Raw genomic sequence first — 19678 nt, 5'->3', positions numbered from 1 at the left:
AAGTGGCCATAGCATTCATATCTTAAGGTGAGGAATACCTCCACTAATCTCTCTCTCCACTTCCTCTCCTCTTAATCTTTTCATCATTAGATCAAATTTTAACGATTGAGATTTATTTTATAAGAATATTATTAAAATATTAAATAATAAATAATAAATAATAAAAAGTCAGTAAATAAATTTATATTGTTAAAATTTGATATAAGTAGTTTAAAAGGGTAATTTTTTAATTATATTTAATATTATAATAATAGTTTTACTCAATTTTAAATCTCAACCATTAAAAGTTAATCTAATAATATGAAGAGATTAAGTGGAGAAAGAATTAGTGAAAACATTCTCCTTCTCATATCGTTAATAGATATGCACCACAAGGTGACCTTAGATTGACGTTGAGGACAGAAGGTAGTAGCATGATTTAAGTATAGCTGATTCGCTTTGACGTAGTTAGCTGGAATCAACTTAGCTACTCAGAGCCACCAATTTTATAATGATTGTTCACAGGTAAAATAAGCGAAGTGGGCCTTGAATTTTGGTAAAGCTCTATGGTGCACGTATTAAACGTTCCATTGAGTCCTAGATCATTGTTTTTTGTGGATTAAAAATTAGTATTTTTCTAAAATGACCCAGAAATATGAACGTGTGTGGCAAAAATATTCTTTACAGTTTTTGAAAATGTGTGTATCTGTGGGTTAGCGATGAACTCGGTACTCTCTCTCTCTCTCTCTCTCTCTCTCTGTTTTTTCCGGCCTTCAAAGAGACTTACAAGAGCTAGGCAGAAATATATCTTTGAACCGCTATTTTTGGAATTAATTTGATTTAGTCATGAATTCTCTAAAATTCGGAAAAAAAAAATCATCATTTCATGATAACCAAGCTTTTCGAAAAGTGTTAAATATTTGGTTTTACAACTAAATCAGTCACAAGTGGAAGGATTTGGGATGTCAATTGCCCTATCTTTGCTGCCCCTGAAAATTTTTCTACTCTCCAATTTTTTTTTTTTAATCATTAGATTCTACACAAAATGAATGAAATTTTGATATCTCATAAGTTAAAAATAGTGTTGTTTTCAATTTTTTATGAATTTTCAAATAATCCGCGCAAATGTTTCTTAAATGGTTAAGAAAATTCTAGTTAGTGACCTAGAGTAAGGTATGGCATAAATTTTCTAGAAATACTGCAAGTAATTTAAAAGCTTAATTTCAGAGTATTTTAAATTCAAATTAAAATAAATGCCGGACGACCCTATTAATTTATTTGAGGAAAGGGAGAAGTCTTCGTGAACGTTAACCCATAATCTACCCATCTCTTTTTGTTATCAGCAACAAAAGTCTCTCACTTCTCTCACCGTTTCTTCAACTAAACAAAAGAAGCAACATTGCACCAGCCAAATTTCTGGGTTAGAATATAGATTTTCCCGTTTATGTTCCACAGAATATAACCTGTTTGAAGTTTAGGATTTTATTATTATTACTAATCACACCCTTGTTTATTTCAGGGTCAAGCTCAAATCCAAGCAGATTCATGGCAGCATCAGTCTCTGTTTCTGAATCTTTGAGGTCAGTTCTGAATGATTCCTCAAGTGACTTAGGAAAAGAAGAATATAGCGTAACTCACTTAGCAGAAGATGATTCTGGTCAGAACTTTCATCAGATACCCACTGATCAGATCTACAAGGAAACGAAGCTTTCTAGGCTCAACTTTCTGAGGAACTACAAAGTCAAGTCAGTAGAGAAAGAATTTACTTTTGGAAACGAACAGCACGATATATATTTGCTAACCAGAGATGATATTAGAAAGCACAAGAAAAAGTATGACTTTCTGCATATCGGACTTGTGCAAGTTTATTTTGTACCATATCATATCCCTGGTATTGATCACAGAATCTTAGTATGCTTGCGAGATGCGAAATATCCAAACTTGAAAGACTCGGTCTTAGCAGCGTTAGAGATCAGTTTGCATAATGGTAGAACAAAGTTCAATTGGTTCCCAAATTTCTCGTCATCTTTATCTGAACTATCAAACTCCAACGGCTTGATGATAACTGCGGAGCCACATGGTCTTTCGGTTATAGAAGGTTCTTGTATGTTTGGGATTACCTGCAGAATTTGTTATAAACTGATGAAGGGGTCTCTTGAACCCAGATCACAGTTTGAAAATCCTTTGTTGGAGGTGAAAACTGATAAGATAAAAGTTCTTGCGCCAAGAACCATAAAAGGGAACTGAAGCGAATGGGTTCAGTGAAAAGTCTCATTCCTGGCAAGTACAAGCTAGTAGTTTAAGTTTATCCTTCTCTGTAATCGTTTGCAAACTTTTGATGAAGAATGTATAAATGAAGTTCATCTGGTAGTACATCTAGTTTTGGGTTTAGTGTTTGGTTTTAGCTATGTTTTATTGTGTCTCTGATTTGTAAATCCTACTTTGCATGTATTTATTACTAAGTTTCACCTGCAAGCCAGAAGATGGAATTATTATTTGTATTTGGAGTTCTTTTGATGGAAAACAAAGTGGATGAAAAGTCGTTGTCCCCCATCCTGTATATGGCTTTAACTTTACACGCACACTGTCTCGGAAGCTTCCCATCAAACCAAGAAGCTAAGGCCATGTGAAAATAAGCAAATCGAATTTGTTTATTAATACATATCCTTTAAAAGAGTGACACAGAGTTATGTAAAATTGAATTCAGCACCTATGAATATTTTTCTCTAATTTTATTTGGGAGACTGTTAAGGAGTGCGTATGCGCAAGAGTTCAATTTAATTTAGAATTATATTTTTACTTTTTAAATGTTTTCTTGGCAAAATTTTACACCAACAATTTGTCACTACTAAAAAATCAATTTTGGTTGCAATTGTTTAATATTATTCCCAGGGTTATCAATACCCAGGCCCAAAAGATTGGCTTTTGACAAGCTCAAGCCTAGGAAGGGCAAGCTTGAAAAGCCCATCTACCTTAAAAATTTAATATTTTTTAAGTTTGCTCCTCAAACATGTCAGTTTTAGGCTTTTTTTTGGGGCTAAATTTATGTTTTTTATTTATTTTGAAATATTAAAAAGTAAAAGAATAAATCTCAAGAAATTTATAATTCATATCATAAACATTAGAAAAAAATGAAGTTCCAAATTATTGTTCAAACTTGCAAAACTAAACCAAATGAAATAACCGCTAAGTTAATGAAACCTAGCAGTTGTGCATAGCCAACGCAAAAGCCAAAGAATCTTGACGCATCATTGCAACTATGAAAAACCGACAGCCATAATGATACGTCTTGTCCTGCTTTTTTGTTTCCTTCAATTGACCCTTCCTTGTTTTCTCTGAATTACCTCAAACTATTACTCCTCTTATCTTATATCCAGAACAGGAAAAGAAAGTTTTTTTTTTATCTTATCTATAAATTATTTTATTAAATTTTTAATGTGAATGTACTATTTTGTCTCTTATTTATTATAATGTAGGTAATTATCTTTTTTAAAAGATGTATATATTAAATATAGATAAAGTTAAAAATTTGTCATATTTTAATAAAAAAGCTAATACATTTTAAGTTTCTTTTATTTTGTATAAAATATACTAAAAATACTTTATAAACAGTACCAGAAGAATATGTTTCAATTCGTTTATGATTGCTGGTCAAAAAAAAAAAAAAAATCGTTCATGATTTTTTTTTTTTTTTGACCAGCCAATGCGTTCATGATTTCTTCTTATCATCCCAACGGTGAAAAATAAGGCCACATTCGCCAAAGCTTGTACAATGAATACGAGTGACAAATGAAATAAATAATACTTGCCATATAAGAACATGTTTTCAAAGTCTGTTGATATGAGAGGATAACAAGGCATGAGAATAGGGGCAAAAAAGTAAAGAAACGTCAAAAAGGTAACTGCCATGTAAAGAAGATAAAATAAAACTATTATTAGTCCATAACTTTTTTTTTTAATTTCAAAACTAATCTCTATAATTTAAGTTACATATATGGTTATTAAGTCTATGAATATGATTTATAGTTTACAAAATTTAATTCTAACATAACACTAATAGAAAAAGCACCTTCTAGATCGTCCTATCTAGACCGTTCATTGTGGGACAGTTTAAAAAACGTAACTGGCGGCATTTTTATAAACATCGATGTATATTTTTGTCCGATTCCTTATAAACGAGTCCTATTAGCAAGTTGTTACCGTGGTAGTGCAACTTATAAAACAAATTGAAGAGATATATAAACATAGAAATATAGATGCATAATTTATGAACTGAATAATTAATGGACTCGCAAGGCGCAACCCATGTCATTAAAATAACATGCTCTTGTAATAAAAAATCCTACCAATATGTCAAAACTCTAAAACATAATGTCAAATTGTTCCATATTAGTATATATTTATTTAAGCATCATAAAGAAATTTAAAAAAACATGAAGTATTTACAGCACAGAAAATGAAAACAGAGTAATTAACTCATCTGCTCAATGCACCTTACTCCAAAAAAGTAAAAAATTACTTGAACGAGGTCACATTAAATGAAAAAAAAAAAAGGATTTCGTTTTTTTGAAAAATAAGCGGAACTGACAATATGAAGAAACACCAAAACTCAAGCGTTTCACCGAAAACAAAAGAAATTTTTTTCCCCACAAATTCCTGAATAGTCCACCTCCAAGAATGGGATGAATAATTTGCAAGGAATTAAAACATTATAAGATATGACACGTGCCTTAAAATGTGTGTGTGTGTGTGTTGATTTTTATAAGGTAGGTAGCTTCAGAGGAGCTATAGAATAACTCTAAAATATTTTTTTAATATATGTTAAAAATATTTATATATAAAATTTTGTGGACTCTTGATTTGGAGCAACTTTTTTTATTATTTGTAAATCAAAAAGTAACAGGTGGTTCTGAAAATTCTTCTATATAGATACAAGCTGTATGTGAATCGTGATGTTGTTGGCTATTTTGTTAATTTTAATTATGCAAAGATTGAATGAAGATTTAAATAATTAATTAAAACAATAATTATTAATGTTAATATCAAGTAAACTTCTTGATGGATATATTAATTAGATGATAATAATATTATGATAATTTGCGCTACTAATAATGAATTTCTATGCATGTATATGTGAGTTGGAGTAAAACTGTGTATAATGGACATTATTTAAATCTTAGTTCAATCCTTTTAGACTCATTGCTATGCATTGTGTCAAGCATTGAATAACTTATTCCTTTTCAAGCATGCTTGTGCATGTAATGATGTATGATTTGAATGGGAACTATTTTATATCGTTATGATATAAAATGATGTTGTATTTACTTATGTTTTGCCATTGTTTGGTCATTGCATTTGCATTCATGGTGATGAGTTGAGCTTAGAAGGAGTTTTGATATATCATGAATTTTTTTACCATATGGTATGCCGCCGCCGCCACTCGGTGCGAGTGATGTCACTTTTTAGGGCCCCTTCTCCCTGTTTTCATTTAGCTAGGATTGTATTAGAGTTGTGGAACATATGACACATCCTTAGTGTTGTTCTTTTAAGAAGGGAAGCCATGGTTTCGACCTAAGTTTTGCACCTTTGGCTGCGTACATCACAAGTACTGGTGAGCTGGGGATAATCCAGTTACATCGACTGGTTCTTGTTGAACTATGCGTGTTAATTTATAGCTCCAATCAGCAGTATGAGGTTGGACATTGATATAAGGGAAATATACTGCATTTTCGCATACAAAATATGAAATGAGGTTATGTTGTTGAATTGAGAATGAATTTGAGATAAATGTAATGTCTATAAGAGAGATTTATATCTGGCCAAAAAAAAAACAGAGAGATTTATATCTGGCCAAAAAAAAACAGAGAGATTTATATAAAGATTATACATGATATTGGTTCTATACTATGTTGTGTGTGGTTTTCTTATGTATGTCAAGATTCCTGTAGTTACTGAAACATTATATACCATTCTTTCATATTAACATTTTTCAGATAAGAGATCAAATAGTAATCAAGGAAAGGCACCATAGGGGTGAGCATTGAAAGCTCTACCGTACCCCTCAAGCACTAGTTATTATATTGTTATATTTAGTTGCCATGGCTTTAGTACCTTCTTGTTATATTTGTTATTAAAGATTTTTTTTTTTAATTTAAGTTCATACTCTGGATTATTTTGGATACGTATTGTTTGGTTAAGTTGGGCTAATGCTTTTGGGTCAAAGTCCCTAAGCCCTCATGAGTTTCGGCTGATTGAATGACAAGTCTACAGGTTGTTGAATGGGGTGTCCCATACGGAGGATCAAGCTACTTGTATGATGAAATGGTTAGATATTTTCTCTCAAGCTTCAGGGGAGAAAGTAATAGAAGTAAATCCTCCATCTTTTCTCGCCAAGGTTTAGTATGAGAATGAAAAACAAGGTGAAAGAAATTACTCAAATGAAAATAACACAGGAGATTGGTAGATATCTCAGGTGTCCTCCCACGAGAAAAAGAAAAGCCACTAAAGATTTCCATTACATTATTGACAGAGCGAGATTAAAATTTTGGCAGCTTGGAAAATTCAAAATCTATCAACAGCTGGTCGGATTACTTTATCAAAATCGGTGATTAGTTCCATTCCTTTTCATCCTATGTTTGTTGCTCAAATTCCTAAGAAAATCTGTCTAGATGTTGAAAGACTTCAATGAAAATTCATTTCGGGTCAAAGACAAGGTGAGCAGGTTTACCGTCATATTGGCTGGAGTCAATTGACGCCGCCAAAGTCTTGTGGTAGGCTTCGTTTTAAAAGATTAGCCTTAGTTAATTGAGCGTGTGGAGCAAAGTTGGCTTGGAACCTGGTTAGAGCTGGTTCAGGTTTGTGGATGGAAGTTTTGAATGATAAATATATGTTGCAAAACGAAGAAAATTTGCTTTGTTTAAGAAAAGGGGATTCTAAGCTTTGGATGATTATTTATCCGCAAAAGGAGATAATTGATGGAGGAACCAAGTGGCAATTGTTGAATGGAAAGCTAATTAATTTCTTTCATGATAATTGGCGTTTTCCAAATTTGAAGATTAAAGACGTGTGCGCGAAGGCTTACTGCTGAGGAGAATGAAAGCTTTTTCACTTATTGATGTTCAAATAGAGGATAGAATTTCCAAAGACTTGAGAAGGTAGTCTCTACTGAAGTGATTCAACGTCTGACTAGCATTTTACCTCCTTTAGAAAATGCTGGAAAGATGTGCTGATCTGAAACGCTACTTGTGACGGTCAATTTAGTATTAAAAATACTCCTCCGTCCTAATTATAAGACCCAATTGACTTATTTGAGGAGATTAAGGAAGTAAGTTAATTGGTTATTTATAATAAATAAGTGTTGTTATTCCTAAAACATCCTTGCTAATTAAGTATATTAGCTAAAACTATCATTATTAGAAGGATTATCTTGGGAAAATGCATAAATATAAAAGAGAAAATGGATTGGGTCTTAAATTAGGACCAAATGAAAAGTCAAATTGGGTCTTATAATAAGGACCGAGGAGTACTTATTTTAATAGAGCAGAATTCCCCGGGCAGTATAATTCGATTTTCAAACGGATTTTGAAAGGAGAGGCGCAGAGAGAACTCAAGTGTTCTTATGGAGGGCCTTGAATGATAGGCTTCCTACAAATGCTTGGAGAAGTAGCCGGTCAAAAGTCTCACAACTTCGCTCAGGTCGCAGTGCTGATGCTGAGAGTCTACACATTTTGAGAGATTGTAGCTACGCCAAATCCCTGTGGATGAGTCTCTTAAATCCTAGGCAAATTGGCTCTTTCTTTAATTATTCCTTGAAACACTGGATCTCCACTAATCTGTTGCTTGGTATGGGACAATGTGAAATTAGGAATCGGGATAGATTCTGGGGAGTTATTGTGTAGAAACTTGGGCAATGGCGAAATGAAGTCTTTAATGATATAGCTTTGAAAAACCAGGTGACCCAGTTTCTTTAATTTTAAATACCAGGAAAAGCTTCGTTATGCAGCAGGAATGTGATTAGATTAAGCTAAAGAGCAGTAAGTCTCATCAGTTTGGATGGAGCCCACCACCAGTTGGGTGGGTTAAAATAAATGTTGATGGTGCTATGGCAAAATATACTAAGGAAGCTGGTTGTGGAGGGATTATTAGAAATCACAGTGGCCGCTGGATTGTTGGGTTCACTTACGAGATTGGCAAATTTAGTGCCCAGGAGGCTGAATTATGGGCTATTTATAAGGATCTGGATATCGCTTGGCAGTTTGGCTTTAGACAGATTCTGATTGAATCCGATGCCAAGAGTGTAATTGATCTTTTGCTGAAAGAGGAAGGAAGTAGTACTGGGAATTTACCAATTGTGCAAATTCAGAATATGCTCAAGTTCAATTGGGAAGTGAAGCTCCAGAATGCGCCTCGAGAAGAGAACAGAGTCGCTGATGCTTCGGCCAAAAAGGGGATCTTACCCTCCTCAGTGTTTGGTGTTTGCCCAACCGATCTACGGGCACTTCTGGATGCAGAGAAGATGGGATCTAGACCCCACCTAGTTTAGACTTTACTTTTGGGCTTGGCCCTCTTTGTTACCATAAAAAAAAATGTGAGTCGAGGAAATTAAATGGAAGAAAAAGGGGTGTTTTCGTAATGACCCTCACATAAAATAAGATAATATATTCATCACCCTTTTAATCACGCATTATCCCATCCATTCCCCCTCAATCGTGTTTCGGCCGGCCAGCGACAAAAGGAGAGAAAAGGAGAACTTGAGAGGGAGAGGACCGGAGAAGAGGAAGAAGAAAGTGTCTTCACGTACAGGCAAGGCCACTTCTAGGCAAAGGAAAGTTCCTAGAGCACTAATCCACCTCTACTTTATCTAATTAGTACTTTAAAAGTTCATTATGGCTGAAAGCTGGGGGTTAGTGAGAGAAAGTTAAAGAACAAGAGAAATAACCATAGTCAAGCATAGATTGATGAAGATTATACAGATAATATATACTTCTCCAATCCTTAATATAGGACCTCATTGTTAAGTTAATTTTAATCCTAAATATAAGACATTTTTTTATATTTATCAATTTTTTTAAAATTACTCTCTATAGATACTCCCTCAACCATAATTAAATAAGTGAGGAAGGGAGGATATTAAGAAAAATGATTATGGTATTTTAGAAAAAACATGTCATTTTTTATAATTAACTAACTTACGTAACTTTCTTAATCTAATCAAATTAGTTAAATAAATTTTATATTAAAGACCGGAAGAGTAAGTTGTATTATGTGTCTCATGGCTTGCATTTTGAGTTTGTTGGGATAAAAGATGATTTTCCAACCTGGAAAGATGTCTAGATTACAACCTGAAGTTATACATACAACCCATAGGCAAAGATAGGCGTTGTATATATGATTATAAATGTGTCATATGGTAGCATGATTATTGAATGAATTTTTAGTGCTGCGTTCGGTTAAACATGTCCCTAACGTTAAATGATTGTCTTAAGTGCTGGATAAATTACAGGCGGGTGACTTGAATTAGTTATTAAAGCTAGAAAATTTCCAGATCAAAAAGCGCTGTTGTTCAAGATTTTTAAAGTGGTTATAGCATTCATATTTTAGGATGAGGAATGCATATCCACTAATCTTTCTCTCCCCCTCCTCTCCACTTAATCTTTTTATCATTAGATCAAATTTAAACGATTGAGATTTATTTTATCAGAATATTATTAAAATATTAAATAATAAATAATAAAAACTAGATAAATAAATTTATGTTGTTAAAAGTCAAGTCAGTAGAGAAAGGATTTTCTTTTGGAAACGAACAGCACGATATATATTTGCTAACCAGAGATGATATTAGAAAGCACAAGAAAAAGTATGACTTTCTGCATATCGGACTTGTGCAAGTTTATTTTGTACCATATCATATCCCTGGTATTGATCACAGAATCTTAGTATGCTTGCGAGATGCGAAATATCCAAACTTGAAAGACTCGGTCTTAGCAGCGTTAGAGATCAGTTTGCATAATGGTAGAACAAAGTTCAATTGGTTCCCAAATTTCTCGTCATCTTTATCTGAACTATCTAACTATCTCCAACGGCTTGATGATAACTGCGGAGCCACATGGTCTTTCGGTTATAGAAGGTTCTTGTATGTTTGGGATTACCTGCAGAATGTGTTATAAACTGATGAAGGGGTCTCTTGAACCCAGATCACAGTTTGAAAATCCTTTGTTGGAGGTGAAAACTGATAAGATAAAAGTTCTTGCGCCAAGAACCACAAAAGGGAACTGAAGCGAATGGGTTCAGTGAAAAGTCTCATTCCTGGCAAGTACAAGCTAGTAGTTTAAGTTTATCCTTCTCTGTAATCGTTTGCAAACTTTTGATGAAGAATGTATAAATGAAGTTCATCTGGTAGTACATCTAGTTTTGGGTTTAATGTTTGGTTTTAGCTATGTTTTATTATGTCTCTGATTTGTAAATCCTACTTTGCATGTATTTATTACTAAGTTTCATCTGCAAGCCAGAAGATGGAATTATTATTTGTATTTGGGGGTTCTTTTTTTTTTTTTTTTTTTGCCTGAATATTTGGAGTTCTTTTGATGGAAAACAAAATGGATGAAAAGTCGTTGTCCACCATCCTGTATATGGCTCTTAACTTTACACGCACACCGTCTCGGAAGCTTCCCATCAAACCAAGAAGCTAGGACCATGTGAAAATAAGCAAATTGAATTTGCTCATTAACACATCTTCTTTAAAAGAGTGACATAAAGTTAGGTAAAATTGAATTCAGCACCTATGAATATTTTTCTCTAATTTTATTTGGGAGACTGTCAAGGAGTACGCAAGAGTTCAATTTAATTTAGAATTATATTTTTAATTTTTTTCTTTACAAAATTTTACACCAACAATTTGACACTGCTGAAAAATCAATTTTGGTTGCAATTGACAAGCTCAAGCCTAGAAAAGGCAAGCTTGAAAGCCCATCTACCTTAAAAATTTAATGCTACGTTACGTCTGATCCTTAATATAAGAATTTGTTTGACTTTTATTTTGATCTTAAATATAAGATCCTAATCAACTTTACTTTTTATATTTATCTATTTTTTCAAATTAGTTCTTGTAATAATGTACTTCTAGCTAATACATTTGATTAGCAAGAATATTTGAGAAAAGACAATACGTATTTATTACAAATAACTAAAGTAGTTTCCTTAATCTATTTAAATTAGTCAATAACTCTTATATTGAGGATTAGAGGTAGCATTTTTTAAGCTAGCGCTCCTCAAACATGCTAGATTTAGGCTTTCTTTCTTTTTCTTTTTCTTTTGCTAAATTTATATTTTTTATTTATTTTGAAATATTAAAAAGTAAAGAATAAATCTCACGAAATTTATAATTCATATCATAAACATTACGAAAAATGAAGTTCCAAATTATAGTCCAAACTTGCAAAACTAAACCAAATGAAATAATTGCTAATTTAATGAAACCTAGCAAGTGCATATAGCTTAAAAAATGATCTCAAAACATTTATTAAATTTCATGGATTGTCAAATTAAAGTTATAAAATATAGTGATTTTCATACATACTAATGATTAATGAAAGAACACAATACCAGTAAGCTTTGACTGAAATGGCATCAACCCACCCTTCTTGTTAAGGAGGTTGGGGCATAGATCCCCATATGACTAAAGGGGAAGCGTCTATGCGTATTGTGTTTGGGCGGGTAAGTGAATCCTTCCCCAAAAAGGGTTGGGATAGATGCAAGAAAACAAAATGAAAGAATACATTAGAAATTTTTTTTTAAAAAAAAACACATTTAAATAACTCAAATTTTTATTTGAGTCTTTAAATTTGTCAAACCCTTAATCAGGTTATATGACCCAAAGAGAAATGTTAAAATTTTATGAAATGACTCTAATGTCTATTTTATTAAAAATTAAAAGAGAATTCTAAATTAATATATATACAAAAAAAAAAGTTTCAATATTTCATAGTTAACACATTTCAATTCTAAATTAACTATTTTTTATTTCCATAACACACTTGCAATAAGTTTTTTAATAAAACTTGATCATAGTACAACTTTAAAAATTAATAACTTCAATTATGTAGTTAACAATTTTCAGTTCTCAATTAATAGCTTTAGATCCCTATAACACTTGCAGTAAGCATTTAAATAAAACTTGATCATGATACAACCTTAAAAAGTAACATGTTACATTTTAGAGGCAATATGTTTTAATTTAAATTAATAATTTTCTGTCTCCAAAGCACACTTATAATAAGTCTTGTAATAAAAAATGATCACGATACAACTTTAAAAATCAATAAGTTCAATTACAAAGTTAATTTGTTTCAATTCTAAATCAACAATTTAAAAAAAAAAAAATTTATTTTTTATTAAAATGATTTCATAAAATTTAAAAAAAAAATTGGATCATATGACCTTATTAGAGATTTCATAAATTCAATAGTTAAGAACATAACTAGATCATCACTGAGAATGCTGACTACCAGATGACTACAAAGGCAAACAGCCCACCCTTCTTCAAGGCTGGTAAAAAGAATGCTGAATATTTTTTAATGAAATCAAGGGGCAAATGAATTTCACTCAACGCAAAAGCGAAAGAATCTTGACACATCAGTGCAATTATGAAAAGCAGACAGCCACGATGATAAAGTCTTGTCCTTTTCTTTTTTTGTTTCCTTCAATTGACTCTTTCTTGTTTTTTCTTTTTCTTGTTTTTGAATTTTGACCAGCCCTCTCTTGCTTTTTCCGAATTACCTCAAACGTGTTTCACTTCGTTCATGATTTCTTCTTATCATCCCAACGGTGAAAAATAAGGCCACATTCGCCACAGCTTGTAAAATGAAAAGGAGTGATAAATGGGGGGTGTTTGGGAAACCCAAAACCATGGTTTCAGAAGCACTTTTTCGTAAAACGAGATAAACTCCTTCACATATTTACTTCGTAAACTGTAAAAGCACTTTTGAAACCATGGTTTGATTTCTATCCAAACACCCTCTAAGAACATGTTTTCGAAGTTTGTTGGTACGAGAGGATAACAATAAGGAAGGAATGATAATAAGGGGAAAAATGTGAGTTATGATGTAAATTCACCTTGAAAGTTTACGTTTTGAAGCATTGGGTATTCAAAAAATTTTTGGGCTCAATATCGCTCTTGAAGTTTGCAAATAACAAGCAATCTCGTCTTGGCCATTATCTAAGTTAAGTTTGACTGTTAGTTGGCCGATTATGCTGAGTTGGCATGTCCACGTATTATCCACGTTATATATTTTTTTTTGGATTAAGTGCACATTTGCCATAAAAGTTTACTCAGGAACGCTTGGTATCTAAAAATTTTCAAATTGTAGCAATGTTGTCCCAACTATTATTCATGTTAAATTTGATTATTAATTAACCAAATATGCTAAGCTAGTAGTTCCACTTATGATCCACTTCATATTTTTTAAGGTGAGGATTTAGTACTAACTTTGAAAAAAGAAAAATCATTGCTTCTATGCTTTCTAAGCCTGTGGTTATTCTTAAAATCGACTTCACCGTTTACATCTTTGAAAAATTCTTGTGAATTTCTTCTCTATATATATTATTTACTATTTTTTTCTCTACTTTTGTTCTTATAAAAAGCACTAAACTAAGAACAAATGACAAAATAATAAATGTATGGAAAGAGTTATTTTTGTGTAAAAGAAATGGCATCAGACTTATGAATCAAGAATGAAGTGGATAGCTTGGAAAAAATGAAATGAATCACACATAGACCTGCTGGCACAACATATTTGGTTAGTTTAACATTTGGGACGATATAATTATAATTTGAAACTTTCAGACACCCAACACTCCAGAGTAAAAACTTCCAGAAAAATTTATATTTTAACTCAAAAAAAGAAAAAATGACGTGAAGGACACATGAACTTGCCAATTAAGTATAATTAGTCAACTAACAGTTAAACTTAACCTAAATAACGGCCAAACAATATTGCTATGATTTGAAAACTCCCCGGATAACATTAAGCCAAAAAATACTTTCGGATACCTAGTGCTCCTAAATACAAACTTATGAAACAAATTTGCATCTTATCTCAAAAACTTAATAAAACGTCAAAAAGGTGACTGTCATGTAAAGAAGATAAAATAAAACTATAATTAGTCCATAACTTTTTTTTTTTTTTAAATTTCAAAACTAATCTCCGTAGTTTAAGTCTATGAATATGATTTATAGTTTATAAAATTTAATTCTAACACAACACTAATAGAAAAAGCATTTTTAGATCGTCCTATCTAGACCGTTCATTGTGGGACAGTTTAAAAAACGTGACTGGCGGCATTTTTATAAAACATCGATGTATATTTTACTCTGATTCCCCATAAATGAATCCTATAAGGAAGGTATTACAAAGCAAGTTGTTACGATGGTAGTGCAGCTTATAAAAAATTTTAAGAGATATATAACCATAGAAATATAGATGCAGAATTTACGAACTGAATAATTAATGGACTCGCAACCGATGTCATTAAAATAACTCGCTCCTGTAATAAAAAATGCTACCAATATGCCAAAACTCTAGAACATAATGTCAAATTGTTCCATAAGCATCATATAAAGAAATTGAAAAAACATAAAGTATTTACAGCACAGAAAATGAAAACAGAGTAATTCACTCATCCGCTCAATGCACCTTACTTCAAAAAAGTAAGAAATTAGTTGAACGAGGTTACATTAAATGAAAAAAAAAAAAAAAAAAGGATTTCGTTTGTGTAAAAGATAAGCGGGACTAACAATATGAAGAGACACCAAAACTCATGCGTTTCACTGACAACAAGAGATTTTTTTTCCCCACAAACTCCTGAAGAGTCCACCTCCAAGAATGGTATGAATAATTTACAAGGAATTAAAACATTACGAGAATATCCTATGACACGTGCCTTAAAAATTGGTCTTACGTCCTATATTATCCTAACCTTGAATCCATCAAGAACTTTCTGATCCTTTGGTCATGTTGCAGCGAACAATAATCTTCCGGAAATCATCTAGGCTTAGCTGGCACAGAGAAAATTATAAATACATAATTACAAAGGAAAAAAAAGGTAAACAGAGAAAATTCAAAGATAACACCTGTCAACAAAAAATATTGCCAGGAAGATTTTAGCAATCTTGAGTATGAAGGAGACAAAATCATCACGATTCATGTTTTTAAAGAACCAGTGGTAAAGCAAATGATCTCGTAATTCTAGGAAAAATTAGAGAAAAAGATCAATCCTGACATTCTCTAGAACAATTTGCTAACCCAAAATAAATAAATAAGTAAAAGGCAAAAGTGTATTTTTGTCCTCTATTTTTATATAAGGTCTTAATTTGATTCCTTAATTTTAAAAAGTATCTTGACTGCTCTAACCATAACATAGTTAACCCCAACCATCGCTAATTTTAAAAAATCAAATGTAATATATTAGTATTTGAGAATATTTTATCAACATTTAAAATTTTAATGGCAACATCTTTTTTGTTAATAAAATAAAACTAATGGTGTTAGCAAGGAATAAATTTTAAAATTAAGGAACTAAAATAAAATCTTCTGTGAAGTTAAAGACTAAAAGTATACTTTTGCCTCAATGAAAACATTGAAAAGAAGGGATGATAGTAAAAACACCACACTACTCACTAATTAGTAATTACTGATTGCTATGAAGTAGAAGTGAAACAAGAGCATTAAGCGCCTGCGTTACTCACCTTTCCATCGTTATCACTATCAAAGTAGTGGATCATGTCAGATAACTCCTTGTCTGTCCACACAAAATCATGAGCTGCAGCAACTCTTTGTAAATCCCTCATTATCACACTTCCTTTGCCTGTTTCTGCAAAACAGGCCTTTCCTCATCAGCGTTTAACAATCGAAAAATGAATATAAAGACGGCCAGAAAATGGGCTTCTTTTTTCTATAATAGTGAGATAACCATTTATTATAGCATTGTAAGGGCAGAAAGTGAGCCCCAAGGCCAACGGTTGAATTCTATGCTTTTTGAAAAGCTTTCACTGAATTTTCACTCATTTACAAGAATAAAAGGTAGTGTTTAACTTAGTCTTTTTATCGCTAGAATGTATGGACCCAAAATGAATGGCTTATAAAGAATGATGTCACCTTAAAGTGGACACTTCTATGCAATAATGTATCTCAATTTCAATAGAGCATACAGCTCCTCTATTCTAGATGTGGTACTAGTTAATGTGCTGCTCATGAATATTTTTGCCATCTTCATCCTTGCCTCAACAAACATAAATAGCAGCAAGAGGAGTTACCATCAATCTCGAAGAAGTGTACAATGACTTCATCCTCAGTCATTTGCAGTCGACTAGTAAACTATTGACAAAGATCAAATTATTAGAACAAAAACAACCAGTAGATAAAGGAATTGTAAGGATTAAAAACAATCCATGAATATTAAACCGAATACAAACTGATTTTTTGTTCTTCCTTCTCCCCTTATCTTCTTGTATGTGATCCTCTCTCTTTGTATCTACATGTGTAGTATTTGCTACATGCTTGTCAGTTAAACATGAGCCTTCAACGGATTCTTGCAGTGAAAGAGCGATTGCCTATTAACAAAAATCAGACGTTTAAGATCCATTGATTCATAGCATCAATCTGTTCAGCAATGTGGCAAGAAGGCTTAGGATCTATGAGAAATAAGAAATGAGAAATAGAATATTAATACCTGCTTCAAAGCTTCATCATCATCATCAATGTCATGTGACTTATTGCAAGGGTCCTTCTTAGAAAGTCTAGCTTTTGCTTTTGAACTGTTTTTCTTCACCTGCAATTGGTATTGACAAAAGTAACTGTAAATGTCAAGCATGTGTATTGTGCTAGTGAAATATCATAGTGCCACATCAGAGAAATTTAGTTTAACTGCTTTCTCATTAAGAACTTGCACAAAAGCAAGGAGATATCTAGGAAAGGAAATCTTTAATAGTACTGCTAAAACAGATATTAATGTATAAAATGTGACATAAAATTAAGCTTCTCAAAGAAACAGAATTGTGTAGACAGATTTCAGATGGAATCCTTGAGTGTGCCACAGAACAGAACCAGGCAACTTTAATCTTCCATTAGGTTAATCCTACATTCCCAGCATGTAAAATTAATTTAATATTTATAAGTTGATGAACAATACAAGACGTTAGCTATAAGATTTATGGCGGCTTACATACAGCTTGTAAATTTTATAGATGCTATCGGCTTTAAAGAAATTCACAGTCAGATATAACTATAACAGTACATGAGTCATGAGTCCAAAAAGAATGAAAGAATTCACCGAAGTAGAATATTGACAAAATAACTAAAATGAGAAGACTGATAGGGCTAAAATCCTTTCTTTCATATGAAAATATCAACTGAACTCAGTACTTGATTCATAGTCTGAATCTGATATGGGAGCTATCATTCTCTAAGGGCCCAAGTACAAAGCTAAACAAGCAACTCATGTGAATCCAACCATATCTCTGAAATGCTTTGCAAATGTTATACAAATTAAGAAAATATATATTATACAAATATCACTTTTTTTTTAACAAGTGTTCCTAGCCCTGACTTGGGCGCTCCATCCCTCACCCCACTCAATATCCAAATGTCTGTAATGCTGCACTTATTGAGAAAACAATTAAGTATTGTTGTGGTCCACACACAATATAAAAAGACCATTCCATAGAACTCATCAGCCCAATCACAAGGCTTACTAGTAACTATTCTTTACAAATTCTATGTAACTTTGATCTCAGGAAATCTAAAATCTTCCTTCAAGGAGATTCTTAATTTAATGGAATGTTAATCATTGTTTAATTTGAATAGTTTACGCTTCACTATTAATGAGCTCTCACTTGCCACAAAACCAAACAAACAGCAAAAGTTGTTTGACCAGTGTGATGTCTGCGCAGGAATAAGATTTTGGTAGTATAATCCATAAAATGAAAGCAAAAGGTGAAGATTTCAGCAGAGATATGTAAATCTGACTAGCAAGAAATAGACACCTTATATCCATAGCATAATAAAACGGGAGCTAACATAGAAGCAAAGCACATAGATGGAGGATCTGTCCTAATACTCTCGGATCTTCCTCATGTTGTGCACACTTTGTGGGATAAGACTTGTTGTCGTGCACACCATAGAACAATTAAAAAATAAGTTTATCTTTGTGGGCATTGTCATTTTCTTATGTTTCAAAACATCAATTAAATAAACTGTCCAGAAAATAATCAGGTGTGTCATATTTTCTTCTGGTCATCCTCGTTACGATTCCATTAATATCACTGCAGTGGTCTGATGACATTTTATATACAATGACAGCGGACATCTATTAGACACATTGTGGAATAACCCACGAAGCCAAACAGAGGAAAGTTTTACAACCTAAAGATAGATGATCCACTTACCCTAACTACTACAGGAGCAGAGAATTCGAAGTTCCACTCACAAACAATTCTTTGCAACCGAGTTTCAAAGAATAAAATCACCCACAAAAAAAAAAAAAAAAGTACTTCCAGACAAACCATAAGCCCAGATTCTAATTTTTCCCCCTCAAATGAGTAAAGAAAACAACATAGAATCACAGGCGATTAAAGCTGAAACATTTTCACAACCCACCTTTCTTTTCCTTGACCGGGAAGCTTTTTCACCGACAAAATCCTCATCATCGTCATCATCATCATCATGCCCATCCTCTCCGCTCGAAGAACTTAATCTCGCTTCTGCATCATCAGGCACGTATTCTTCATCGTCCCCAACCTTCTTTTTCCCTTTCTCATCGGTAACATTGTGACCTCGGCACTTCAAAGAGGAAGCCATTTTGGGCAACCCTAGAGCCTTCAACCTTGCTCTGTTCTCCGCAATTCTACAGAGCCTCTGTTTCTCGTACTCCGAGACGCATAAAGGATGGCCATGGGTAGCAGCTTCAGCCTCCTCTGAGCTTGAATTCTCGTTTGCATCTTCAGACTCGGAATCAGATATATCGCGCTTTGGCATTTCGTTTTACTTGGGTGATCTGTTTCTCTCATTAAAATTGACGAATTGAAGTTTGCAAGTTCAAGATTTTGGGCGGGTTTAGACTGCGGAGTATATGGGGCGTTAAGCCCCAGAGATGTCTGTTTTTTGGTCAGAAACATCAACACAGACTATTGCTTATCGCCAAAAAGGAACCGGTCGGGGGGGGGGGGGGGAGAAATAAAACAGATAATTGTCTTCCTCCTTTTTTTTTTTTTTTTTGGGTCAATAAACGCGGAAAACTGCATAATCAAACAGACGAAAACAAGAGTTCAGGTCAGGTTCCCTTAAACTCTCTCATACGCAAGTGATAGCGGTTGATAAGGGTACAAAAATTACTCTTCATCACATATGGAAGCTCAGCTAGATAATCATCATACAGCATATTTTTCCTAAGATTATGGATAACTATAACTTATATTAGCTGGCCATCATCAATAACCCTTAAAGGATGTTCGGGATCACAACACCTAGCAATAAGATTAATGGCTTCCAAGCAATTTGTATAAAGAGCAACTCTCTTGTATCCTCTGGTCAGGCACAATGATGAAGTACATGAATATGCCTACACACGACAAGTTTGTAACTTGTTAATCCTATTAATTTTAACCCTGAAAATAAGAAATATAAAATAGATCATGGGTCAAGCAGGG

At 32.9% G+C, this 19678-nt stretch overlaps 2 protein-coding genes across 2 annotated transcripts; one reads left to right on the top strand and one right to left on the bottom strand.

The window, feature by feature from the left end:
- Nucleotides 1–1316: 1316 nt before the first annotated feature.
- On the top strand, nt 1317–2474 carry LOC114741096 (uncharacterized). The gene is made up of 2 exons (XM_028929355.1): nt 1317–1399; nt 1499–2474. The coding sequence occupies exon 2, from the start codon at nt 1525–1527 to the stop codon at nt 2224–2226; it is 702 nt and encodes a 233-aa protein (XP_028785188.1). The 5' UTR covers nt 1317–1399; nt 1499–1524; the 3' UTR covers nt 2227–2474.
- Nucleotides 2475–14562: 12088 nt separating this feature from the next.
- Nucleotides 14563–19064, bottom strand: LOC114741095 (RNA polymerase-associated protein LEO1-like). Its single transcript, XM_028929354.1, has 6 exons — nt 18630–19064; nt 16705–16803; nt 16448–16585; nt 16289–16349; nt 15722–15846; nt 14563–15031 (listed from the first exon to the last, which is right to left on the bottom strand). Exons 1-6 carry the CDS (start codon nt 19005–19007, stop codon nt 14963–14965), a joined length of 870 nt encoding a protein of 289 aa, XP_028785187.1. The 5' UTR covers nt 19008–19064; the 3' UTR covers nt 14563–14962.
- Nucleotides 19065–19678: the final 614 nt, after the last annotated feature.

The sequence above is a fragment of the Neltuma alba genome, unplaced genomic scaffold, assembly GCF_004799145.2.
Source record: "Neltuma alba isolate B1F8T4 unplaced genomic scaffold, ASM479914v2 tig00003269_pilon, whole genome shotgun sequence".
Taxonomy (NCBI): Eukaryota; Viridiplantae; Streptophyta; class Magnoliopsida; order Fabales; family Fabaceae; genus Neltuma; species Neltuma alba.
This window is presented reverse-complemented; position numbering and strand designations above follow the sequence as displayed.